At 45.7% G+C, this 27,754-nt stretch overlaps 2 protein-coding genes across 2 annotated transcripts; both read right to left on the bottom strand.

The window, feature by feature from the left end:
- Nucleotides 1-3,205: 3,205 nt before the first annotated feature.
- Nucleotides 3,206-12,309, bottom strand: LOC139050625 (uncharacterized). The gene is made up of 4 exons (XM_070527213.1): nucleotides 11,931-12,309; nucleotides 9,877-10,054; nucleotides 6,856-6,997; nucleotides 3,206-3,621 (listed from the first exon to the last, which is right to left on the bottom strand). The coding sequence occupies exons 1-4, from the start codon at nucleotides 12,016-12,018 to the stop codon at nucleotides 3,475-3,477; spliced, it is 555 nt and encodes a 184-aa protein (XP_070383314.1). The 5' UTR covers nucleotides 12,019-12,309; the 3' UTR covers nucleotides 3,206-3,474.
- A 6,880-nt stretch (nucleotides 12,310-19,189) lies between these two features.
- LOC139050964 (uncharacterized) lies at nucleotides 19,190-22,702 on the bottom strand. Its single transcript, XM_070527877.1, has 3 exons — nucleotides 22,588-22,702; nucleotides 21,463-21,694; nucleotides 19,190-19,288 (listed from the first exon to the last, which is right to left on the bottom strand). The coding sequence occupies exons 1-3, from the start codon at nucleotides 22,588-22,590 to the stop codon at nucleotides 19,284-19,286; spliced, it is 240 nt and encodes a 79-aa protein (XP_070383978.1). The 5' UTR covers nucleotides 22,591-22,702; the 3' UTR covers nucleotides 19,190-19,283.
- Between the last annotated feature and the right edge of the window lie 5,052 nt (nucleotides 22,703-27,754).

The following is a 27,754-nucleotide window of genomic DNA, read 5'->3' as shown; positions in this document are numbered from 1 at the left end:
CCTGTGCCCGGTTAACTCAAGCAGGCTAGCGTACTATTTGTCACCAGCCCGTTTCAAAGGGGATGCCAATAACACATCTCTATCGACATCATCATCAGCAACAGCAACGAACCGTGCCACGGGCCAAGGGATGTGATCTGTGCGCCGCGTAGTCTGGATAGCTGTGCTTGCTCTTTGTTATGGCGCCACCTCGCAAGGCACGAACCGCTGATGGAGGAGCGAGTCGTAGAGCTACGCGCGTGGCTGTAACCGGCCAACGTCGGGCTGAGCAGACGGCAGTACCAGGAGCAGGACACGCCGCAGCACAAGCCGCTGCTCACCGTCGACGCCCGGCTCACAGTTCAGATGGATCTCGCGAAAGCAACGCGAACAGACTTTGCCGCGGACACCCTGTAGTGCGTGGGGCCGAGATGGAGCCGCTCCTCCAACTCCCATACTCATGAACCGCATGTACCCTGCGGAATACGACATGCTCTGTTCTTTTCGCAGAAGAGAAAAGGACACCCTGCCTCACGTCTTGGCAGAGTGCACAGAACTCGAGAACCCCCCTCCTCCCCTTCCCACCAACACACCCAATCCCCAACCCTTTGAGCGATGGGAGACCTTGTTATCCAGTCCCGCCCTACCGATTCAGCTCGCACTGACAGACAGGGGCCAGGAGCTGCTGGGAACGTATATATATATGGGTCCCGTAACTAAGGAACCACCCCGTCTGGTGCCTGCGTGCACCACCGATTTATTTCGGGCCCAGTAAATGTTGCTTCATCATCATCATCCAACTTAAGCGGTGACTGTGCTGCCTGTGCCGCGCAGGCGTGTTACTTCTTGTTTCTAACGTCAGCTTTATGGCTTAAACCATAGTCGATTTTCGACTGTGCGTTTCGCGTACTTAGCCCATCAGATCAAAAGAAATATTTAGCAGTTGTCCAAATCTGATTTCCCTATTCCAATGCAGTGTGCGCCGAAACTCGCTGAAATCTTCGATCTCGTGCCGTCAAAGCGTGTAAGCTACGCACCATGGTGACTCTGTAGCTGCGGCGTTTTCCTGCTCAGCAGTAGCTCGAGGGTTTGGTTCTCTGCCGTAGGAGCCAGGCCCCAATGGGGACAGCATGCAAAAAGGTTTGTGTACCGAGCTTTCAGGCCCGAAGTAGTGAAAATTTTTTTGTTACCTGCGGACAGCGTCTTTGTGGTCCTTGTGTTGCTTTGAGGCGCTAAACACTTGTTTCAGTCCAATGGAGTTACACTTAGAAAGCGTGCTAAGTTCGCCGTGGCGTCGGTGTTTCCCACTGGAAGTCTTCTACCCACCCTTGCAACTCCTACATTTCCACTCATGCAAGCAGATGTTTAACCTTCTGCAAAATTTAAACAACGAGCAGCGAAATTTTGAAACGACGACGAGGCCAAAATACATTACTCTGGTGTAGTTTCGTTACCCGCATGCAACCCTAAGCCACACACATTGCGACATCTGTCATGTTGCGGATCTCCGACTACACACCTGATCTGACGGGTGGAATATATCACTCAGATATGCCATCTAACTTCTACATCACTCCTTCGTGCCTGAGTTTTCGTCTATGATATCAGACAAATGTAGCAGAAGCTCCTGGTTTCTGCTTTTTAAGGAAGGGCGGGATATGAGAGGAATTATTAAAACCATAAAAGGCACACTGCTCGCCGTCGCTGGGCCAACGTCCACGATTCTTGTCTGCTTGCGCTGCGCCCACGACAAGAAGACCATGTTCCTCAGAGAGCCCCATTTGGGGAAACTATACAGCGTGCAACGTTACACGGCGTAGAGTTTGTTTGTCCCGGAGCCGGTGAAACATGGGCTGAGCCTTCTCATTTTGTGCATATCTTACTAATACGAAACCCTCGCTGGCCCTAACGATTCGTCGTCCATCACATCGGGCGCAGATCAGGCCATCCCACGTGTCTGGTCTGAAAGTAGCATTGCAAGTGTACCCGTGCCCTCACCTCAGCCCACGTTATCACGCGCACACACATCCACATGCGCACCGACTCCATCTGTCCTTCACATCTGGTCGAACTGGGCCACACGACGGCAAAGACCTGCGCCCTGTTCCTTTGGCTGATCCTTGTGCTTTTCCCTGCGTCCACCACATCCAGGGGACGATGGGAGCATCGGGGGGTGCCGCCTCTACAAACGATGGCGAATCAGACCAGGACGCTTACACGCCGATGATTGTCAGAGTGCGGCCTAGCGACCGCTACTGGTGAGTCGCGATTCCCGGGCGACTGGTGTTGACACCAGCGAGTGTGACTGGCAATCGCCACAGCGAAGTGTCTCGGTGACTGCTATTGGCGTCTGCTATTGGCGTCTGCTAGCGCCGCCATCCCCACGTAAACTGAATGTCAGCGTGTTCCGGCGTCCTGCTCCTACGTCACAGATTGGTTCAGCAGATTTGCGACTGCGGCCCCTCGACTGAGAAATTGAGCGGCCCCCGAACGACTGACCCAAAGCGGTCGATTCTCGGCCAAAGCGACCATTTGCGAACTGCTGCGATCGGTTCCCTTTGTGACCAACGTGGTCGCACGAGCTTCGCGAGTCGCCGGTGTGATTGAGTCCTTTAAAGAACGCTGAAGAGGTTTTAGAATTGGAAGATGTAGGGGGGTTTGTAAGGCTACGACAGTATCGCTCATCACCTCAAGTTATTTTTCTCGATTGTGCGTGTATCAGCGCCGCAGTGACTGTTTAAATTTTCGTTCAAGCTCAGCCCCCCTCGCGCGTCGACCGTAGCGTCTGAATACCAAGCGCGAAGATGACGTCAATCCAGCGTCTTCAATACGCCTTCAGTAAACCTCACTTGGAAGCAAGCGCCAATCCTGTGTACTCCTTTCGTCCTTGTTTATTTTTCGCGCTTCTCTTCTTTCTTCTCAATCATTAACGAGTCTATGTGTAATGCAAAAAGAGCATTCACCCACACGTACCTTTGTATAAACGGAGCTATAAGGACAGCTGTAACTTTATGTAAATTTTTTACGCACACTTTCATTTTCTCATACAGCATATCAGCACACAGTTGGCGTGGGAAGTCTGCTAACCTGAAGAATAACTGGTGGACTCGAACCAAGCCACATCAGAGGCTGCTGTTGCATCTACGTCATTTTCGAGAATCGCCGACCCGACCTCGAATCTCACACGTATAAAGGTGAAATCACGATTCCTGACCAAGAGTTATGTCGAACCAGCTTTATTTCGTAGAAAAAACAAACTACAGTTACGTCTTCTCTCTCTGGAAAAACATGCGAATTTGCTTGTTCTCTATCCAGATTAGATTCCTGCAATATCCGAATGCTCCGGTTCAATCTTTGGCGCCAAGGTGAACTACTCTGCCAGGCAGTCATAAAAGCCGGAACTTACATGGCGCACAAGCCCTGAATGTTTTTGTTTCATGACATGGAAAGTTTCTGCTAGTTGTGATTTAAGCTCTAAGAGCATGTCAGCACTTCTTATTCCTCCAAGCCTGTGGCTTTCTCCATCACTCCGTGGGGACCTTTCCGTTTACCGCGTCTTATCTTTACTTTAAGAGACTGGCACCCAACAATGTTTTCACCATTGGTCACCTTAAACTTAATGCTAATGGTCGTCGGGGCGAACTGCAAGAAAAAAGAAAGCAAGATTACTAATCATTAATTCAGAACATATATGCAAATTAAGACAAATACACGAGGGCGAGCAGGCTGGAAGCGTGCCACCGGTAACATCCCCGTCTTCAAAAAGGAGGGCATAGAAACATTACAAATAGGAAATAGTAGAAAATGCAGTAGATGACAGGTTGTTCAACGAATCGCTTCATCGTGCCTCACTGGCACCGTTATGCCGGGGATGTTTTATTAATAATTCTTCTTGTGTAAATCTCACCCGCCGCGATAGCCTAGTGGCTGTGACGTTCCTCTGCTGCGATGGAGTTTGAGCGCTTCGATCCCGGATGCTTCGGCCTCATTTCGATGGGTTCGAAATTCTAAGGAAGTGCTCGTCTACTTACATATAGGTGCACATTCAATATCTCCTGGGGGTGGAAATTAATATGGAGCTCCCACTATGGCGCACTTCGTCATTAGATAGTGGTTTTGACATGCAAAACACCAGAATTTAATTATTTAGGTACACAATTCTGCTTCTTGTTGAATGCCAGTGCGAGTGGCATGTCTTCTCGCGTCTGATGCAGTTTGTTTGACAAGCAAGCTACACTCCTTTACTGATGTTTGAGGTCGTGTGATGTGGATGGTAAATAGCTGGGAACAAAATGAAGTGGGCGAACGCCTTGCAAGCTCACTGGCTGCAATTCGTAAATTGTAACATGTGCCGTAAAATAACTGACTAAGAAGCTAATTGATGGTACTTTAAAAATTAGCTGAATATGCGTCTCGATTTCTCTTGCAAATGACGTCGGCCTTCCTGAATATTCCATCTCAAAGACGAGCAATATGTTGTCTGTAAGTGCAAGTTTGTAAAGTTTCCGTAAAACTTAAGAATGATCATTTCGTGTAATTAAAATCACAACTTACCGGAGTGATGAAACCAAAATCGCAAATCAAATTGCAAGCGTAATACAATCACAGTTTGTATAATACAGAAATTCAAAAAAAAAACTAAAAGTACAAAGCAAAAAGACTTCGCTCGAGACCATGCTACAAACCTTATGGAACCGGGACACCTGCCAGGAATAGTTACACCACACACGTACACCCTACACACATACACCCTAACATTCCTACTTTTTACGCGTTTCTGCACTTACCTTCACAGTATTTTTCGTCCTCGTCAATGATAAAAAAATTATAGTTCATATTTTTTACCTCACCGCCATCGGCTTTTATCTCATAATTTTTCATTGAGCCGACGTGGCTACATCGCTCTTTTTGAAGTTTTTTTTTTCGTAGCGCAAATAGCACAAGGACGTAGAAGAGAAACCGAGGGACAAACAGGCGCTGACTTGCAAAAACAATTTATTTCCGGGACGGTCGCCACGTTTATACCCTCGCTTTTTCTTTCTTTCTTTTTTTCAGAAGTACGTGTCTACTGACAAGGTAACAGAGCACATGATAGTATAACACACTTCCAGACTAGGCAAAAACTATTATATTCAATGCTTGCGCAGACACCCCAACTCCTTCTTTGATAGTGACAGGGACGATTTTCTAACACAAGCATCGCTAAACTCTATAATGCGACCACTTTCAGTGATAAGACGAGTTAATTCGCATTTGCTTCTCACAATAATGATTGTATCTTCAAAGCGGGGAACGCGTCCACCCTTGTGACAATGAATTGCGAGAAAGCCAGCCGGCGAAGGCTTGCTAACTTCAATGGAGTGCTGCCTAAGCCTATCATTAACGTGTCTGCCCGTTTGTCCGATATAACTACACAGGGCAACGGAATTCTTTAAATATCACATGTCCTACAGTTAACGTACTCTCTTCAGCAAGTTGCACACTCCGTCAGCATCAAGTGCAGCGCAAGTGCTGATGCTCTTAAACCACTGCTGGCAAGTCTCGAGTAAGCCCCATGGCTCACCCGCAGCCTCTTATCCGCAGCACGACCACTGGCCCTTTGGTTCTCCCATATGTCATCAACGCAGACCACCAACTACCTAACTCGACTTTGTTGTCACGGCGCCTCACTGCACATGCACTGATCACTTGCTTCATTCCTTCCGTCTATTTCCCCTTTCTCTTACCCCCAGTGTAGGGTAGCAAACCGGATGCTTGTTTGGTCTACCTGTCTGCATTTACGCTCTTCTCTCTCTTTCTGGGCCGCTTTTCGCACGCCTCCTTTATTGTACTATAAAGTATTGCTCTCCCACACAAGATGATAAGCTTGTTTGTCAACCTTTCGGTGTAGTCCTATCTTCAAGTTATGCGATAGGCGGTAGATGTATGGAATTACTGCAAAAAACATTTTAACCGACTGTGCGCTAGCTGACGTCGAGAAACCAGCCTCCGTTGACTGCGTCGCTCCGAGCAATGCTTCAGCAAACGACACAATCAAATTTCTTGGAAACCCAGCCTCACTCAAACGCACAAACTGTTCTTGAAAACTGGAAGACATTAAATGAAGGCACGACTTCTTTATTGCATTGCTCAAACACATTCTCGCTATCTCCCTTTTAATAAAATTGGAATGAGTAGAACTGTAAGATAGAGAGACTTCTTAACTCTAGGCTGGAAACGCCAGCAGATGTGATCGTCAGGCAGCACAATATTTCGACTGAGAAAGCGGATACTCCTATCAAGTGCCACTTCGAAAGCCACATCAAGTGGACTAAGAAATTCACAGATTAGGCGTGTAACACCTTCACATTTTTTAAACACTTTCGAAAGCGTAGCGTCACTATCACAGAAGCAGTTGAAATGCCTGCGCATGTGTTAAATATACTAGGTTTAGCCTAGCGGGCAAGTGCATTGTACTATCTGTTACCTTGCCGGTAGACACGTGCTTGTGAAAAAAAAGAAAAAAGCAAAAGATAACGCGAGGGTATAAAAGTGGCGTTCGTTCCGGAAATAAATTGTTGCTGGAAGTTAGGGCCTGTGTGTGTCTCTGGGTTTTTTTTTTTTCTACGTCCTTGTGCTATTTGCGCTACAGGAAAAAAACTGCAAAATGTTCCTCCTGCAAGCAGAAATACTTACTCTTATGGATAATAGTTCCTTTATTTACCACAATAAAGGTGGCATCCGTAACATTAAGTATAAATACTAAATTTCTGATAGATTTCAAGACGAACCCATTGCAAGCTTACACATTAAGCCGAAGAGCACACTGAATTCTGAGAAAACAAATATGCACAGGCTCATTTTCCAGTGGATATGATGCACTTGTTCTATACTTACGCCAGTAACCAACTGTATAGATGGAATAACCATGGCATCTATTGACGGGGTCTCTTCGAAGACGGGCACTGGGCACTGGTTCTTCCACATCTGTGTTAAGGCTCTTTCTTGTTCAGTCGTTCCATCACAAAGCTTATAGGTGCTGAAAAGTAATAGAAAGGCGCGGCTCAGCCGAAACTATTAATCCGATATAATAACAGCAACACCAAATGTGCAAACAGGAGCACGTCAATACTGTTCGATGAGTGCTTTCCAAAGTACTCGCATCCGCAGAATTTCATCTCAATATTACTAGATGGAAACGCGGCCTGCAAATCTTGAGCAACCATGTTAACCAAGGGTGGTTAACATTCTTTAGGCTACTTGACGCTCTTTCCGGGAACTTTCTATATACCGATAACATACATATTTATCTATCATCTATCTACCCTATCTATCTATCGATCGATCAATATAGCTGTCTGTAATCATTTTCCCGCCAACGTCGGCCACTGGGAATGGGCCGTCTAATGGGTAGGACATCAGGCTGCGGCGCTGCTGGAACATGGTGCGAAACCAATCATTGGACCATCTTGTGCCACCGGATATATGGCATTGGGACATTTACCAAAGAGCGCCTGTGCCACTATTCATTGCCCCTCTGTGATGGCATCGTGGAGCACAGGTTACGCCACTTGGCCTGTTCTGCTCATTAGTGAACCTGACCGCAACTTGGGTCACTGGGTATGTGTAACTAAGTATGTATCATTCTTCAATGAATCTCTCTGAGGCCAACTTGGATAACTGAGCGTGTTCCACTGCCTATGTGGCGGACTTCAATGACGTCAGTGATTTCAGGCTAATTTATGTTACTGGGTATGTGCCAGTGCTTATCTGGCTCTCTTTAATGAAACCCTTTCAACCCTGGACCCCTGGCACCCTAGCCTCGGGCACCAACATCAATAACCGTTGGACAAACAAAGTTTATTCCTATCCTATCCTATCCTTCAACCCATCCTGAGTAACTGGGTAATACCAGGTATGCACCACAATTCAATTAACGTTATTGATGTTAATTGGGCCTCCGGAGGCATATGTAAGTGGGTATGAGCCGCTCTTCAATGAATCCATTCAACCCCAACCTAAGTCACTGGATACGTGAAACTAGGTATGGGCTGCGCTTCAGCTAACCTATTTGATGTCGATTTGGGCCTCTGGATATGTTCAAGTGGGTATGTGCCACTCTTTAATGAGCCTCTTGACATCAACTTGGCCACTCTTCAATGGACGTATTTTACGCCCAATTAGGTAACTTAGTTTACCTGGATATGTGCAGCTCTTCAGTGAACCGCTTTGACACAAACTTGGGTCACTGGGTATGAAGTATATGTACTGGGTATACACTGGGTATGAGCGCCTGGGTATGTACCGATCCCTGTTGTCCTCTATTTCTTGATTGAATTAGAGATTCGGGTATCTCGTAATTCCCATACTCCTCAATTACATTTCAATAATTAAAACAATTATCTTCGTTTGTGATATTCCATAAACCATCGAATTTTACTTTCAATTTCAATTTATTGCTTTACGCAATACCAATAAATTTCTAACGCATATGAAATACAAAAGGAGGTCCAATAGCCAATGATAGTATTGGGACCTCTCATCAAGGTTAAATATTGAGGGGAGCAACTATCTGTCAGCGAAATGAAGAAAATCAAGGCATTAACATATTGTTCGAGTAATAGCAGAACAAATGTCACAAAGAACAAGTTCAGCGACACAGGCACAATAAGCATTTTGAATATACAGAGGGCAAAAGGTAAATACAAATATGCGAGCAGCTAGATATTTAAATCACGTATGAGCTACGCGTGCGTAACAAGAAAGTACGTACGTACGTACGTACGTACGTGCGTACATACATACATACATACATACATACATACTTACATACATACATACATACATACATACATACATACATACATACATACATACATACATACATACATACATACATACATACATACATACATACATACATACATACATACATACATACATACATACATACATACATACATACATACATACATACATACATACATACATACATACATACATACATACATACATACATACATACATACATACATACATACATACATGGGAGACGTTCGGTGCTATTTCGCACATATTGTATCTATATACCTACTTCGCGATGACAAATGAGTTTTGTAAGCTCTCGCGTAAGAATCAAAAAGCTCGTTCGAAACGAGACCGACAAAGCGCTGGGCGCACATCACTGGCTTTGCGTCTCGACCTCCTTGTACAGGCTAGTTACAATAGCACCATACGCATCGATGATAGACTTCTGGTTCTAATGCCGTGCCCACGTGCATGTGTGAGTATTGCATACGAGCCGCGCACTTGTTGAGCTGTCGCGACGCCAGCCAACGCATATACTAGTGCCGGAGACATAATATCGAAGTATACGCCCACGCCAACCAAGGAGGCATTGCTGCAGCAGCTCGCGAGTGATTTTCGAGCAGTTCTATGGGATCGTGTTCCCCATTGATATATCCTGATATACTGGCTCAAAACCTAATTACTGCACACATTAAGGAAACACCTTAAAGTTTAGCTAAAGTTTGCTTTGCTTGACAGAAAGTTTCTATAACAAGTAAATCATTTCATCGAAGTTACATTTCTGATTCTCACTTTGTTGTCTGAAAAGACGAATAACTTCTAAATGTCAGTTTAAATTCTTACATACTTTAACTCGGCAATTAAAATTGTTTTGTTTCGCTAAATTCACTTCAGCACGTGTAAATGAACAATGTTGATGGTATCCCTTGAACCTGCATTAATAAATCCCACAGGTCTGTGAATCAGACCCTTGAGAAAACCACGTAATGACAAAGTATTTCTCTGAAGTTGTTTTTAATGCTTTTTTAGGCGTCGCGTACAAGTTAATACGCGTTTTTCTCTGCATTAAGCTTCTCCAAATCGAACTGTATACTGCCAAGAGAACCGTACCAACTCCCGTAGCCAAGGAAGCAGGGAATTTTCATCCCATTCTTCTTACGCAAGACAAGCTTCAGTTTCGGGTTATCTCCGAGTGTTTCGTTCAGTGTAATCGTGAACCTTACGGTCATGGTTTCTGAAATCGTTGCGTCCTTGATGGTGATGTTGCTCAGGCGAAAAACTTGGAGATCTGAAGAAGACAAAAAATAAGCAAACTAAAGTGCTACCAAAATAAACACAAGTTTAGATGGCACGAATAATTTTCCGTCAACCAACAACGCCGCTTCAACGTGGTATGTCCCCGCTTTTTATGCTACCAATCCTATTTCTGGTGTTCCATTCTCTTGATACCTGACGGGGTAATCCTCGCAAAGACGCTCCACCACTAATGCTATGTGGTAAACTACATCCATAAGTTCTTGGAGACGTTCACCAGCTTTACACAAGCAGAGTTGTCACCACCTGGACTGCGTCTCCCTGAGCCTGGTGGCACATTTTGTGGTTACGCTCAGCGCGAGCATGAACCACAGAGAAGCACTCAACCACGAGCCATAAATTGTACTCACTATAAAGTAACAAGCACTTCCTCTGATTACACTAGCACTTACACTGAATCGGCATTGAAATTAATCGAACGTAAAGATCTGTCAAAGTGAGCGCTCGTGGTCATTGGCTCCTCTGTCCGTGTCATGCTCGTGCTACCTATAGCCATGGAATCGTACAAGCTATCTAGCTTGCATTGCTTTCAGGCCCCTTTTAGAAAGAACGAAGGTTTCATTCTTCAGTACATTGTTCCTGCATTATTCCACGAATTCCGTCATTCGACCATATATCATTCATACATTATTTTATTGGTGCATTCATTCATCGTTCATACATCCATGCATGCATTCATTCGCGCATTCTTCTGTTCAATGGGAAACGCTCGACACATCTTCGCGGTTAATTCGACGGTACTCGAAAGTTTCAACACGAAATAGCTCTACAGGTTGGGAAAAGGGGCTGCGCAAGCAGATTGTTCACTTCGCGGCAAGTGCGATGAACGAAATGGAATATGACAACTTCCGGGATCGACAACCCAGCACCTCCAGAGCCCACTGTGTCGAAGGACATTTTAAAAAACGGCCTTTTGAGCATTTTAATCCCACAGGACCTGTCGCCAGAGGAAGGATGAAAACTTGTGCCGAATGCTCAGTAACCACACTCAATGTAATCTGCATAGACTAGCCGACGAATGTAAGTAAACGTTTGTACTACAGCGGGATCAGCATTATCTAGCATCAAGTGCTGTTGCGTTGCCATCACACTCATACAGACTTTAATGATGTGAATTTTCTCTAAAGGCAAAAGCCCCAATGCTACCGACCTTTCAGCCCACAATTTCTTACTGGCTTAGGCTCCTATTCATTGTGTAAGAAGGATAGAAAAGAATCCTGTCAAGGGAGGCCATTCTTACCGTGACGAAGCCAAGATTTTTTGCCGAACCAGTGGCTTAATTTGTTCACCTGCTGCTCATCATTTCAAACCTCCATCTGTCTGCAACCATGTTGTTTTTCTTTCAGTCATTCAACCCCTTTCCTTTGTGCAGGGTAGCCAACCGGACATCCATCTGGTTAGCAATCCTGCCGTTCCTCGATTCTTTCACTTTCTCTTCTTTTCTTTGAACAAAGCCACAAAGATATATTGCGATCTTTTTCTCTCGGTTGAAAGGACATGTAGCACGCTTCTTGAAGGTGTAGCAATTATGTGATATGTTTGTGGATATTACTCATTCATTCCTATTTAGCCATATGTTTATCACCGTGTTTGAAGTTAGTGTTTGTTGAGTGCATGATCATTTACTAGAGTTTCAATGCTCCGGGTCCAGCAGAGTGATCTATAATAAATATATGAAATTGCAAAAAACTAAATGTTTTCCCACCGCACCTTCAGTGACCATTTATGTGAATGGTGAGAAGTACCAAGAATCACGTTCGTCCTGACTGACACGAGCATCGAATCCACAACAGTCAGCCACTTTAACTCATTGTTGCATGGTGAAGGTCAACAGAGGAAGATGTACTTGCCTGAACATTCTTCAATCTTTGGCGTCTGTATCCATGCACTGACCAGTGAAGAGCGTATCAGGCAGATAAGAGTCAAAAGAGCAAGCATATTTCATACCCTGATTTCCGGGACAAGTGCACTGGTCTATGTCGGCCAAAGAAGAGGTTATTCAACTGGATTTTCCGTGTTTCAGGCTACACGCGACTAAGGTTACATTTATGTCCCATCTCAGTGTCTTCCTTAAAGCAATATCTTCAAGAAAAAATATTGCTGCTACCTTTACCAGAGGTTCTTGAAGAAAAGTGTGACTTAAGATGGCTACATTTCAAGAAGAGAAGGAACAGATAGGTCGTTGTAATTGTGGCTTGTCGCCAACGCAACGTTTTCCCCATTGTTCACGGCAAACCTCTCTTAGCCCATTGTTCTACGTGGCCGGCAAAAAGTCATAGAGATGGCATTGAAAGCTGCCCATGTTTATAAATGGGAAACAAAAACTGCCTGCAAACGCTTCATGCGATGATGAATTGGATGCACGTCAAAATCGCTCTTTCCCATTGTCTCGGAACTCTACCCGCTCATACTTCCCAGCAAGAGCAGTGGTTGCTATACTCGCGGACAACTTTCTGTAGCTATGAAAGCAAAGATACGGGCGCACGGCTGCTGCACATGTGTTACCGCTCCAAGTAGTACGGCAGCTTTGGCAGTGCTTTTGGTTGCTCGGAACAGACGCTGAGTCGACGCTGCCACGTGCGAAGGTTTCGCGTCTGCCGCTACGCGAAAGGGAAAAGCCGCAAAATAAGCAAACTTTTACACTCATTGGTATGTTCTGCCTTACTTACCTGTTGCTAATAAGGTGTCTGGTGTCTCTTTCTTGGCCTAACCGGACGTGGATTAAAACGCGGGACTATTTTCAGAAGCTCTCTCACTTGTGCGTGCTTTGCCTCGGTAGCATTCCCTTCATAACCACAGGAAGTTGTCCACGAGGTTAAGATGAGATTATGGCGCGAATTCCCTGTCGCGATCACTGTAATGGTCGCATTCAATGTCTGCAGCTAAAATAATACGTCAGGAACGATAGTTATAGTGAAAATGTTAGAATATTGGCCTGCCGTTTCATAACAATCACACGCCAACTATTACAAAAATAAAAAAACAAAGCAAGTGACGTTGTATTGATGTTCAAGTCTACATAAATGGTTAGCTCTGTTCAAGTGACTGGTTACTTTCCATTTGAATCTGCTTGTGTTAAACAAGTCTTCGATGTAATACTATATAACCTAACTATAGCAGCTACATGAGTATTAACCCCAATACAAGTTTTTTCATCTCTGTGTGATTTCTTCGTCTCCCTCTTCTCCGATATGTCCAAACAAAACAGAGCTTCGCGCTATGCTTGAGATTTCAAGAGATCAACAGCAGACGAACAACGGATGCACCATACTGGAGCCAACGTTTCAACAAAGTTGTTTTAAAGCCAAAGCATTAAAACGTCCGTGTCGCAGAAAATTCGGCGTCGGCGTCCAGTGTCCTGCGCCGAACATCGGACATCACCTCGGCAAAAATAAAAAAGAATTTCGAACCACGCAGGCCCTTCATGTGGCCCAAGTAAATTACTGAAATAATTGAATTTTTCAAGGTAAAATACGTAGGAAAATCGCAAAGTACGATTTACACAAAACCTACAGACATGAGAGTGTCTGATTTCAATTTGAACATACTATAAAACATAATTCTGTTAGGCGAAAGCTCAAACACAAGCCCCTTTTAACGTGTTAGCGTTGTCCAGCTGTCGTTTCAGGTTTGTCGTAGTAGGAGTGGTGCGGCCGCTTCGGTTCCTAGCACACCATCACAAATAACAGGCCGCAAAGCTCGCCCTTCGTGCATAGCGTCCACCGCCAGCGGTTCCCGGTGAACATTACGGTTACATATATAGTATCCGGGAAGCGTGAAAAACACTAAGGGATCTTTGAATGTATCACATACCCTACACATTCTCCGCCAACAAACCACCCAAGTAACGCACATAATAAAGTGCCTTACAAACCGCCGACAAGGGCTCCAAGGAAAAGGATGTGTTCCGTATTGTGCAAGCCCTCATAATTAGCAGATTAGCCTACCACCTCCCTTATTACAACCTGACTCCGACCGAGACGCACCACATGGACATCCTGCTGCGTACGGCACTAAAGGCAGCGCTGCGACCACCCCAACATGCGTCCACGCAGCTCTTACTACGACTCGGGGTGCACAACACCATGCGCGAACTACTCGAAGGTCATCTTAACAGCCAATGGCAATCTCTCCAACGATCAATCCAGGGGTGCCTCATTCTATCCCGGTTGGGATACCAAACAGCAAGAAAACCCCTATAGGAAGACCGCACACTTCTCCGCCTAGCATTCGCAATGAAATTCACGTGGCCCCAATTCCCCGGAATATGCACCCTGACCGTCATAAAGGCCGGAGAAAGGCAAGAGCACAAGCCTTGGCTCAACTTTTTAGCGATGACACATCGACGACACCTGTCCTATACACCGACGTGGCCCGGTACCCACAGAGACGAGCCCTATGTCTGGTCGTACTAGATAGCAGAGACATTCTGAGGGCTTCGGCCAAGCTCAACACTGCGGTCGATGGCACGGCGGAAGAGGCTGCTACCACCCTAAACATCGTACATGCTTCAACCATACCAGATCTGGACGGACCCGTCACAGTGGTAATTGATTCACAAACCGTCTGCAGGACTCTGCCACAAGGAATGGTGACACCCTACACACACCGCATCCTTGCATCATTACCCCCCGCAGCATTACGCAGGGTGGATATCGTATGGACACCTGGACATGCCTCTCTCCATGGTAATGAACACGCTAATGCAGTAGCCCGAGAGCTCGTTAACCGAGTGGCATGGGAAGAGCTGTCCAACCTAGACAGTGCACTGAGAGAACAACTGAACCATACTGAAATTCTACAACATTATGGAAGTAGCAGGAGACACTTCCCTCCCCCACATAAGTTCCTTAACCGAGAAGATGCTGTCGCGTGGCGACAATTTCAAACTAATTCATTTCCCTGTCTCTTTTATCTTCAGCTATTCCGCCCCACACGATATCCCTTATACTGCCCTCTTACTGCCCCTACTGTGGAGCAAAGCCCACAGCATACCATTGCACCTGGGAGTGCCCACATCCTCAGGGTTACTTTCCTATTTCTTCGCCTATGCCTTCCTCCTGGGAGACTGCACTGACCAGCTTAGACCCGCAAGAGGAGCGACGGCTGATCCGGCGGGCACGTGGAGTGGCGCGAGCCAATGGGTCCCTGAAGTAAGTGCTCCACCCACGAGGAAGTCTCCTCACCTCATTAGAAATAAACTCTCTCTCTCTCTCTCTCTCTCTCTCTCTCTATCGCGTTTCACTCTTAAAGGCGAAGCTTAAGCGTCCTCCAAATTTTACTTCGGGAGAAAAAGCGTCTACGACCGGTCTACTTCGTAGAATATTGCTTCTTCACTTCCGTCAATAGGGCCAAGAGAATAAGCGGCATGTTAGCGCTGGGTGAGGGCACCCTTAATGCTTTAAAAGGAGAGGGACTATTGTGCAATGGAACAGAAAGGAAGGGGTGGCAAAAGCAGAGAACAATATTCAGCTTTATACAGGTGTTGTCAATTAATTAGATATAGTCTTTGAACAGTTTGAGAACCAACGATAAATTAAGAGGTTAAAATAAATGGAATTGTGGAACACTGAAACACAAAAGATTGGCGTTTTTCACGCTCCTACTTCTTGCGAAAAAATCGAGTCCCAGACCGCTCCTCTCGTCCCGAAGCGTTCGTCTCCTAGTTTTCGAATCGAACCCTAATCTCCCTCCCGCACTTTTTAAAGCGAGGCTTACTTTGCCTACTTTCCTGGATTTGATGTGGCCGCCTGGTTGTTGGGCACTGAGTGCTGTTGCTTCAGTCGAGAGCTCAGCGGAGATATTTGCGGATATATATTCGAAAGGTATATGTGCACCAAATGAAAGTACCAGCGAACGGGCTGATATAACCCTTGCAGGCTGATCAGGTATCTTTGCTCTCGGTCACAAAAGGTACATTCTTACATGAAGCCTCAGTTTATGATGTCGGCTCACAGGCACACCAATCCGTTGATGTAATGGCGAATCATGTTTAACCGACTCTTTCATTTATTTTATTTCATTTGGTTTGCCACACAGTGTGTGCAACTGGGGTTGTGCGCCTTCTTGGCCAATCCTCTTGAATCTGTATGTCCCACTGTGACATAAGAAGTACAGTATTCCTAAGTTTTGCTTTACGCATGTCGTACTTTTTCTGTGCATACGCCTGTCGTAACAATTGTTCCCGCGACAAGCATCATACATCACCTTCGTTCTTGCGACATCGCTGCGTAAACGTTTGTGGTTTGTACAGGCATGTGCTGTGCACCTCGTTGATTTGGCGTTTGTATTTCGGCATAACTCATTTCGCCATCGCTAGAGGCAGCGCGTGGTTTGCGCGTAGACGCGATTCACAGCAGCTGCAGCAGAAAGACCTCCGCTCACGCAGCGCTTTGTTTCCGTATATGGTATCGGTGACGTCATTCGGGAACAGACGACGTGCGCTACTCTGGCGTTATCTCGTAGTGATCGTCACCGCAGAACACGTCTTGCGCGGCACTACGCATTTCTTCTCACACTTTCGCCGTACCCTCCTCCTCTGCTTTCCTCCTCACGCTCTCTTTGCTCTCGCCATCTTTCATCCACCACTGAGCACCTCATTCGCTATTTCATCCCCCGCTGTGCTATTTCGCACGGTTACGCCAAGGGACGCCGACGCCAATGCTCAACCCTGGAATTAGGGCCTAAGAGCTGCTCTCTTTAAAGCTTTATTTGGAGTTCCCCGCGTGGGATCTCCAACGGCATGAAACTCCTCAGGACTTTAATAAAGTTATTTGACCGACCGACCGACCGACCGACCGACCGACCGACCGACCGACCGACCGACCGACCGACCGACCGACCGACCGACCGACCGACCGACTGACTGGTAACAAGGCGAAGAAGCAGCATTAAGGATAACGCACGGTGCTTGCTTACTTTAGTCACTAGAATTTTGTTTTCTCTCTTAAACACAAGTTTCTTTAAAATTGGTGCTCAGGTTGCCTCACAAAGACATTTCTACGTTTTACATGCATCTGAATAGGTGGCGTTGGAGATGGCCCCGAAGTAAAAAAGTAGCGGTTTCTCTCGAAAGGCGAAGCATCGATTGCGATAGCAAATTTGTAGGCTTCCATTTTGTAGGCTTTCGCAACTAGTATGGCTGCAGATCAGCTTAAACAACATATTAAAGAAATCCTTTTTAAAGAACGTCATGAATAGCCTACATGCAACTTCTATTTCACGATCACATATTTCTGTGGGCGAGTGTTTCTACTGCAGGATACCACATCGCCCCGAAATGCAAATGGGATTGATGGCTTCATGCCATCCATGACGCCGCACCGGACAGAGACCAAATCCCGGCATTCAACATAGTTTATGCATATGCCAGAAAATGCCCCCGTAAGATGGTGTGTGACCTAGCTTGTGCCACATGGGCTGCGACATATTGTATGTATGTATGCCACAAGGCGACGACAATACCACATCCATGATATCTGCGAAAGGATCAATGCTGCGGCAAACTCCGATAGTTCCCCTTTCCGAAGCGATGCATTCCTAGGTCTGCATACCCATTCACAAGTACTCTCACTCGTAGTCACTCACAGCCATTTCCCAGGCGTTAGTGTGAGTGAGTGACGAAGGCGATGAGCTTACGCGAGAATTAACATTCACTTTACTGATAAATTTAGTGCTTCATCACAATAGAAGAATATCGTGAAAGCAGTGGGTCTTCCTTTTTTCGACAATGGCGGTGACAATCCAACAAGGGAACAAAGAATTTACATAAACATGAAACGATAAACTAAAGCAAGAAATTCATTAAGCGTGCATTGAACTTTGAGTGTTTCCATTACACTATGGTAAGAAAGCGCTCGTGACCGCGCTTGACAGACAAGACTATCGCCACCGGACAGAGAAAAAGGTCCAAGGACACTCTTCGGGACAGGTTTCGGCCCTAAAGACCTGAAACGCGCTGCTCACACACATAAGGACTTCTGAAACGTGCAACCGACTTCGAAAGTGTTTCATTGCGTTAATTTGAATTTTGTTACTGTGAATTATCTGAATAATAGTGTGAATGAGGTATGTATGTATGTATGTATGTATGTATGTATGTATGTATGTATGTATGTATGTATGTATGTATGTATGTATGTATGTATGTATGTATGTATGTATGTATGTATGTATGTATGTATGTATGTATGTATGTATACAACCGTTCTCCCACCTACCTGGGACACTGGGTTGCGCATCGGGCTGCTGTGCTAAGGGAACAGCCTTCGGGACCAACCGGCACACCAAATTGGGTCACTGAGTATGCGATAGCGTGTACCTATGTGCTGCTTTTCAACGAACCTGTTTCACACCGACATGGGCCACAGTAGAAGCGGGACAGGGTAAGTACGCTTTTCAATGAAACTCTTTGATGCCTACTTGGAGCACTTGGTATGTTCCACTCGATCTGTGTGCCCCTCGCTGAACCTCTTTGATGCCATCTGGGGTCACTGGGCATGCGCCAGTGAACAATTTGACGTGCTAAATTTGGCGGTTGCCTGGCGTCGCGTGACAGGTTGTTAATGTGGAAGCAACCACAAAACGTTTGACCAATACTGGAGGGCCATGGCAAAACAAAGTGTAGATTACGAAATATTTGTTTTTTCTTTTCTTTGGTCAAACCATGCATAATTAGCGTGTAGACGTCATATTGGATGGGAAGTTTCGTGGTTAGCGTCGGGGCAAAGGCTTGATGGAAGTTAAGATGTATGAAGTGCCCCGAGTAATAATATTGTTGGAACACAACTTCCAAGGTGAGTAACAGGTATTAGCAGAGTTGTTTGCATTAAGCCACGCTGTCAGTAGCCCTCAAGATAGTTCGCGTGACAGCCTTTCGAACAATGCACTTTTTCAGCGGTTGAGTTACATAGGCGGCGTTGGCAGTCTGCCCGCTTCATGGGCGTGAGGTCACTGGTATGGAGGTTGGAGGCCACGTATGGAGGTTTAACGGGGCATGACTGGGACTTCATGCGTTGTGTGGCATGTGACGCCTACCGTCTCACATGTCCACACATCCGTTATGTGCATGTTAAAACAAAAAAGAAAACACGCGAGAATGACACACCAGTTTTAGGAATCAGTGCACCATCAGTTTATTTTTACCCCTTTTGAACGCTGTGCAAGTGCTACGGCAGGTGAGTCTGTTTCCTCCGCCGCAATCTTCAGCCTGCAAGACAACACCAAAGCAATGAAATTAGCATATAACTTGCCACTCTTGTACGCAGCAGCCACCATATTGGAAATATAGATAGCATTTGTCATTAAGCAAAGTAATAAGTCATGTTCAATCACAACGTTCTAGCCTAAGCGTTCAGCAATGGGTGTGGGAAAGAGTAAACAGAGAATTACAGTAGTATTAATCCTAACTCTGTCAGTGAACACAAATATGAACACAACAACAACAAAAAAACCTATGTACAGAAACAGTGAGAAGGCCAGTTAGCTGCCGTACACTCTTCAATGAGAACTGTAAGAGACGCTCAACCTGATTTGTCGCCAGGCCTGCACAGCATTTAATATCTAAAATTTAAACTTACCGCCCTGACACTCAGCGTCAGAGTATCGGGAAGAACTATGGTGCTGCTCTAATGCTGTGACGGCTTCTATACGTGCGCAAGATTATAATTCCACAAGGGGCAGTGCCATGCCTCTGGAAGCTATATCACGCGGTCTGATAACGCCAGGTTAAGGAGAAGAGTGCGTCACAATGACGACGCGTGCTAACTGTGAAGCAATAGTCCAAAAACGTTTGCGCAATGTTTTACAAAAGTGTCGTATCGTCCATTTAGAAGTAAATGCGGACCTACGGATCCTGACTGAGGTCATGGGTCTTAGAGGCACGCAAAGGAAACGCGAATGGATCTGTTATGAAGATTAGTAAGGCAGTTCGGAGATTGCTGGCAGGAAAGTACAGTAAAAGCTCGTTAATTCGAACCGCAAGGGGAAGCCGCTTCAGTTCGAATTAACGAAAGTTCGAACTAACGAAAGTGAAGGAGAGCAACAGTCCACTGCGATTTGGAAGCAGTAGGGCATGTCAGAAATTTGGCGTGTCATAAAGTGATGGCGTGTGCCGCGGGCACACGCCATCTTCAAGTCGAAGCTCTGGGTCCGACTGTGCCACACTACCGATGTCCACCGAAACGAACGTTAGCTGAGGCTTAACACCATCACAATGAATCGCGATGGCCGATACCTCCTAAGCTGAAAACAGACGTGCACAACCGATGAAGACTGCCGAGACAACGACGCTGAACATGTGAAGGTGGCGAAGGCCCTGATTCGTTGGTTCTTGATTGCAAGCGCAGCTGCGACGTACTTTATTCGCTGTGTCACGATGTCACTTGCCGTGCCATCTCCGCACAACATTAGCAGCTGTACAAGATTTCCAAAGCCTCCGAGGTTCGCAACGGGCATGAAGTCTCGGAGGTTACGTAGAACGGAGAGGCGGCAGCCGCCGCTGCCTTCTGGCTGACCCCGCGTCGGTTAGATTTTTTTCCGATTTTACCTTCTCTCGCCGTTCTCTACGTTTCGGAGGCAATACAGCCTTGTGTGTACACAGTAGGCGCGTTTCTCTGGCCGTGTGCCAGGCGAGCGTAGTTCGAATTATCCGTGAGGGAACCTTCTCGCGTTCAAATTAACGGACTTTTTTATACATACACTTCTGTGGAGCTTGGCCGGACCAAATCGTACAGTTCGAATTATCCATAAATTCGAATTATTGAAGTTCGAATTAACGAGCTTTCACTGTATAACAGCGCACAATCGGGAAACACAATAGACTTTGCAGTTAGCTTCAGGTATAAGACTGCTTCGGTGCTCCGGAATTTGTCCCCACAAGGCACGAAGCTTAACTGCTGAGAATGGATGCAAAAAAAAATAATGCGAAAAAGCATTAAGAGAACTAGCATGCTTGAAATCACTGCGGTACTTTGTACAATGAAACTTCTATATATATAATTTACTGTTTATAACTGTAGACCGCGTTCCAGTGTGCGCCAAACGCACTCACATCCACATACGGCACTTTCGGTGCTGGCTAATTAACCCACGACGGTCAAAAGTAATCCAGAGTCCCACAGTACTTCATGTCCCGTGGGTTTTAACGAGTCACCCTGGGATGTTCGGTCACCCCTGGGATGTCTGCAATAAGAGCTGTCGTTGAGATATCTTGTGGACCCTAGTCAGCCCATTATAAAAGTGAGCAGCTGTCGGCACGTGGGGACACCGGGGCTGAATGGGTCAGCCCGGAGTGGGAAATCCAGAGTGTTCAGAATTAACCCGTAGCCATACACTATCTTGACCGTCGCACATCGACTGTGCCGGCGCTGCAGCCAAACTCACCCGCGATGTATGGCAGCGGCGCGACGTACGGGTAGGCAGCAACCACGGGATGGTGCGCCTTGTGCGAGTACTGGTACGAAACGGCGGTGGGCGCTGCCAGCACGGGGGCCGGGGCTGCGTACACGGGTGCTGCCACCACGGGCGCATGGGCAAGAACCGGGGCTACGGCTCCGGCGTGAACCAGCGCGGTGCAGCAGGCGGCCAGAACGGTGAGGGCCAGGATCAGAGACTTCTGCGAGGTAACGGCGTGCCAAGGGTGTTGATGTTTGTATCGAAGGCAGATGTAGATGTCGATGCCTCAGAGTTGGCGGCACATACGCTCTCGGAGGGATTGGCCAAAAAAATCCAAGCAGTTCAATGTGAAGTAAGGAATAAATGTAAAACAATTCAAAAATATATTTGAGAATAGATCAGTTAGTATACAAGAACGGTAGATTGGTAATGATGAATTTACGAAAATTACGAATTCGGAAGAAGCAGGCAGTTTTACAAATGCGCTTTTTGTCACATTATAACCTAACTATAATTTACATGTAGAATATTACAGTATGCGTGACAGATTCAAAGACTGCAGAAATGAGAAGAAAGACAAAAGAATGACATAAACTAATTACAAATGATGATGGAAAATGGAATAAGCAATCGAAAAGTATGAAAATTTAGCGATGCAGTTGTTTGGTCCCTGCTAAAGTTGTAAATTCCAATACAGGAGTTTCAGTGCCTGAAGCTTAGAGCATCTTCAATAGACAACACCATCCTTATCGCCATCATCATCACCATCATCTTCTGCATGTAAACTGCAAGACGAGCGGTTGTCTGTGACCCAAGTTCCAACAATCGACAATTACCCGTGCTTTGCTTGTGAATTTCCCCGAACAAATCACACAAAGTATGTTTTCCTCGGTAGGCCTCGACTACGGTTGCCGACTCTTGGCACCCATTCTGTTACTATAACACGCTACCGGTTATCATCTATATGCTAAACCCATATTGCCGCTAAAGCTAGCCACAAATTAGATGTGTGTGGCCGGAAATTTGATAAAAAGGCTATTGGTCTTCGATTATTAAAGAAATCACTTCGTGTTTGTTATCAGAGAAATATTTTGATAGACGGGGTGAGCTTACCATTGTCGTTGTGCGTTGGTTTGCTGTCTATTCCTCAAGGAAGTAAGTTCCGCAGAAAGCTCTTCGGTTATGGCACGGAAGATGTGATAGCGCTGAAGACCGAGCGATGCCACCGCCACTGGAATCTGCCGTCCTTATATACCCGAGCGACGCGTTCTCGGAGACGAAACCTTCTCGCCCCATATTATTCCGGCGTTCAGGCCGACCGCGCAATTAGGAAAGGAGCGTTGAAAAAAAAAAGGGTCTTGGCGGACGGAGCTACTGGGGTACAGTTTCCCCGGCGTCAACCGGGGTCGGAGGTCACGCTTTGCGCCCATCGAGGTCCGCGTACTACGCAGCCAACATTTCGTAATGACCACGCAGCAGTTTCTCGCCTAAATGTCAACACAGAAATTATGTAAGATCACGGAGGCCTGACATAACACGGGTAAGTATTACACCAAGCAGTTAAAACAAGCTGTTTTGAACGCTGTGCGCGAAGCCCTGATTAGCAGAGACAAGAAGAGAGAGAGAGAATGAAGAGGAAAGGCAGGGAGGTTAACCAGATATGAGGCAGAGACAAGAAAGTACACACATGAGTCATCAGCTTGACATCCAATAATCCGAAATGATCCTGCAGGCTTTAGGTAATGTCGAACGTGATCATTCTCGGTTATTTACGTAGAGTTTTTTTTTTTTGTCGTCTTGGGCATGTCAGTTGCGGAAATGTCAGCCTTTCATGGGGTTGCGCCATCGAAGGCTCACCATCGCAGAGACACCGAACTTTTTCTCCCACTGAGGCTTTTAATTCCTCTTATTTCTGCCCATGAGAAAAATTGAACTGTAACTGCAAATAACTGAAAACTTGGATTTGTCGGTAAAAAAAATGTTAGCGATTGTTCAAACAAATGCTAAATATCGCTTCTACTGCCCCATACTTTTATGACTGTCGGTTTATAATTGTTACAAGAGAGAAAATAATGCAAACAAAGGCAGGGAGGTTAACCAGAGGTAGATCCGGTTGGCTACCCTGCGCAGGGGGAAGGGTTAAGAGGGATAAAAAGAGAAACAGAGTAGAAGGGGGAGATAGAAAGAAAGGGAGACAAGCGCGAACAAAGCGCGTACACTACAGAGCGGTAGAGGGCGGCATTCTTAGAGTCTGTCGTGAAGCCCCATAGAACGCAAGAACCTTAACAGCGCGAGTAAGGCCTTCAACACGGATGTTCTTTCGGAGCATTGGCCTAAAGCTTTTAGTTCTGGAAGTGGACGATTGTCTAACTGGTCCAGTACTCTGCACATCACTTGTCTCTCAGCACTGTATCGCGGGCAGACACAGATAATGTGTGCGAGCGTCTCATCGATGTTACATGTGTCGCACGTGGGGCTGTTGGCCATTCCTATGATAATTGTTACAAACAGGCGCTATGAAGCATGCGTAATCATGACACATCGTTTCAATCGTCCACGACATGCTGCGAAGGAAAGAACAGACTCCTTCGGCAGCCTTTGCTTAATATATGCATATATGCTACAGTGTTGTGTGCAAGACCATTACAAACTTGTGTCCAGACGCCCCCAATTACTTATGTATAAACTGCTACACTGATTTTTTTTTATTTCAAGAATATCAGTTTGTTCGACGGCTTCGTCAAAGGTGGAACTTCAGAAAACGAACGGCCCGTTTTCTCATTAATTGTGCCGTTGCGCATTAGATGCTGAATTTCTTCCGGTCACAGTTTAACATCTTCTACAATACTACCATAACGAGCTGAATAGTGTAACGTCGAGCGCTACTGGGTGAAATGGCGTGGGGAGCAGTTTTTGTGTCCTTCTTTCGGGCAAATCAACGTATCACTTCCTTCAACATCGTTCTCATAACAAGGATAGAATGGTAACGTTTTTGTGCTTCAAGGGTATCACGGCGCACAATGATGGGTTTATATAATTACAGCACGAAGTCATCAGACCTCACGCATCCATGAAACCCAGTGACTCCCCAGGCACCCAAAACGGCCAAGAGCACCGAGTCAGAAGAGACAGGTGTTGTAGACGTAGATGCACATCCTTGGGCTACACTCGCACGCGCCCACTCTGGGGATACGACCGAGAATCGGGTAGGTCGCAGTAAAATGTCAAACAATAGTGCAAACTTTTACACCGGCTATGTTAGAATCGAAATGTAGAAGGGTTGAAATCTGGGCCATTTGGTACATACTTGAACGAAAAAACCAGTCAGAAACACAAAGGACAAGAGGACAAGACAAGATGTCGTTGTGGTGTGAACTTCTCCTCTTGTCCTTTGTGTTTTTGACTGGTTTTTTCGTTCAAGTATGTACCAACTGGCCCAGATTTCAACCCTTCTGTGTCGTTGTGGTGTGAACTTCCCCTCTTGTCCTTTGTGTTTTTGACTGCTTTTTTCGTTCAAGTATGTACCAACTGGCCCAGATTTCAACCCTTCTCTGTCGTAGTGGTGTGAACTTCTCCTCTTGTCCTTTGTGTTTTTCACTGGTTTTTTTCGTTCACGAAATGTAGAGATTGGAGAGACTGCATGATTTCGTAACTATGAAATTCTAACATAACCATAAAAATAAAACCATTGAAATTCATTTTGGATCAATGAAAAGGAGGCTCAAATGTTTGTGCTCAGAGTTTCAATGTCATTGATCCTAGAATAAAATGTTGGATGACAGCGCTAACCATCCCGCTGCTGTGCTCAAGTGTAGAGGCACCCAAACATTCTGAAGAGTTAAGTTTAATCCAAGAAGGCGGTGTGGTGTTTTTAGGATTCGCTTCCTAGAATTGTCCACAAGAAACTAAAAGATTTGTTCTTAAGGGAGCTGTCACGTCGTTCTGGTGATGACAGTGATGATCCTTTAGAACATGGCAAAGGCCAACAACGGGTGACTTACTAATTGACTTCTACCTGCAGATTGTAACTGCAGGCATAAATCTAAAAACAAGAAAGCGTAAAACGGCGAGCAAGAATACTATGCGTCATTGAGAATTCAGACTTTATTACTGAATGACTACATTTTAAAGGTTATCTTTCACCTCTTACGTGTACAACAAAATCCATAACAGCAATCTGAATTTTAGCACAGTCCCTCTCCCCGAGCAACCAAAAGATAGTTTCATTTGCCACAGTTTACTCCCTTTTTGAAAAGCCATGAAATGTCCCTTGGTGCATTCTCTTGTGAAACGGTTCAGAGGAGCACACGTCACACGCAAAAAAAAAAAATAAAGCTTGAGACAAGAGTGTTCATTCTGAAGAGAATAAATGTGATCCATTTAAACAAACAAATTATAACCTATTCGACAGCTTTCTTGGTTCCCGAGTCTCTCATCTATAGTGCATGTGATTCAATGCATTTTCATACTTTGCATGCTGGCTCCTTGTTTGAGGCTCGGTCTCGCGTGAGTCGCTTGTGCACGCGGTAATAGTATTAAAGAACTTATTATCACTAGAAATGTGATATCACTACCAACAAAATAAAGATGTGCTGGCCCCTATTTTTACTACTACACTGAGTGAAACAAATAACACAGAGAAAATGGAGCATTCAAGTGACGTCCGCAACGGAACTTTAATGCTGCGTCGTATGGTACTTTTTAAATGTATCTGATGATTGTATCTGAGGATCAGACTTCTCCAATCCTGGCGGAATGTCCAAGCTTCGACACTCCACCGCGAACAGCGAACATGTTCCTGGTACCGTTTCGTGGGCATGATGATTTATTGGCATCCCCTTTGAAACAGGAAGGTGACAAATAGTCACCAAGCCTGCTTGATTTAATCAGGTATACTTATACATATTTCCGTTCTAGCATTTTGTATACATATCCTTCATCTTTTTTTCTTGCTCTTAATTTATCTATCTACCTCGTACAGCTACCTATGCAGTAACGGATCAGGTCGAAACCATTTCTCTACTTTATTCTTTCACCAATACTTTAAACGTCGCTTGCTTATCTGGACTGCTGACATGTTGATGCTTCCGTCGACTCTAAATCCAAGCGCCTCTGCACGGTGTGCGTTACCTACGGGTCTCACTGCATGAATTCCATTAGGATGTGCTGAGTCATCTCCGGGTCTTTGCTGCCGCAGCCACATGCCTCATCTTGTTTCGAATATTTGCTCCGGTGGACTGACTGGCGTGCAATGTGAGATCAATATGCTAATACTCTTCGTCACCAATGTATAGATAAATAAGTGCTCGAAATGATTACGATGAAAAACAGTGCTGAATAAAATAATAGTTTAATTGTAATTGCTTAAAGTACATGATGAAGCCTTATTTTGTGGGGCCCGGGAAAAGGGCCTTTTGTGGTTGACTTTGTCACCCACAGGTGACGAGGCGAGGCTTATGTGCCGTTCCTGAAACACTGGGTTTGGCTTTCGAAACGTGGCACCTGTGGAGAGCTTCGCAACTGCCATCATCGAATAGCTCTGTCTTGCCACGAGTGTTCTGAGGCCGACCGAGCTCGTTACCTGAGCAGCTGCAACATCGTTCGCAGGTGGCTGTAGCGACTATTGTCAAGTTGTGTAACCAGAAGCATGAAAGACCCGTTGCATGCCGGCCCCCATGCCTTCCTCTGGTACACGTCACGTACACGCGGTCACGGGTGACGGCACGCGGGGAGTGAATGCGTAACAGAACATGCATGCTATAACTCTTCCCGGGCCGTCCACATTATGCTTGCGTAAAGACGGCGAACGGCTTCCGCACATAACTCCGCGCGGAATAAATCATACGCACGTAGAAAGTGAGGTCACGATAAAAGCGACCGAAATGCTAAAAACCCGTCTCGTGTTACTTATGTTTTCCGCACTTCACCGAGAATGTAAAGAAAAAAAATTACGACAGAAGGTCGTTTTAAAGTCCACGTTCTCCACACGTGCCAAGCAACAGCTCGGTGACAAGTTTGATGCGAAGCCTCGGAAGATTCATCGGCCTTGCCAGCAAACGTCTCGCAACAGTCGAGATACCCGAAAGAATTGCGTTAAACGCATTGCCTAACGTCGAAAACCATTTTGTCTTTGCGTAGAGTGCGACGACTGTGTAAAACCCACTTTCGCAAACGCGTATGTTCTTCTGAGCACTTAGTTATTGCGCAAAGTGATGTTGCAAAAAGTCCAGTTTGGTTATGCTGCTTTCCGAGGTATTAAGCAATGAACTTCAGCTGGGAT

This window comes from Dermacentor albipictus, chromosome 10, assembly GCF_038994185.2.
Source record: "Dermacentor albipictus isolate Rhodes 1998 colony chromosome 10, USDA_Dalb.pri_finalv2, whole genome shotgun sequence".
NCBI classification, from domain to species: Eukaryota; Metazoa; Arthropoda; class Arachnida; order Ixodida; family Ixodidae; genus Dermacentor; species Dermacentor albipictus.
The sequence above is the reverse complement of the archived record's forward strand: the minus strand, read 5'-3'. Positions and strand labels throughout refer to the sequence as shown.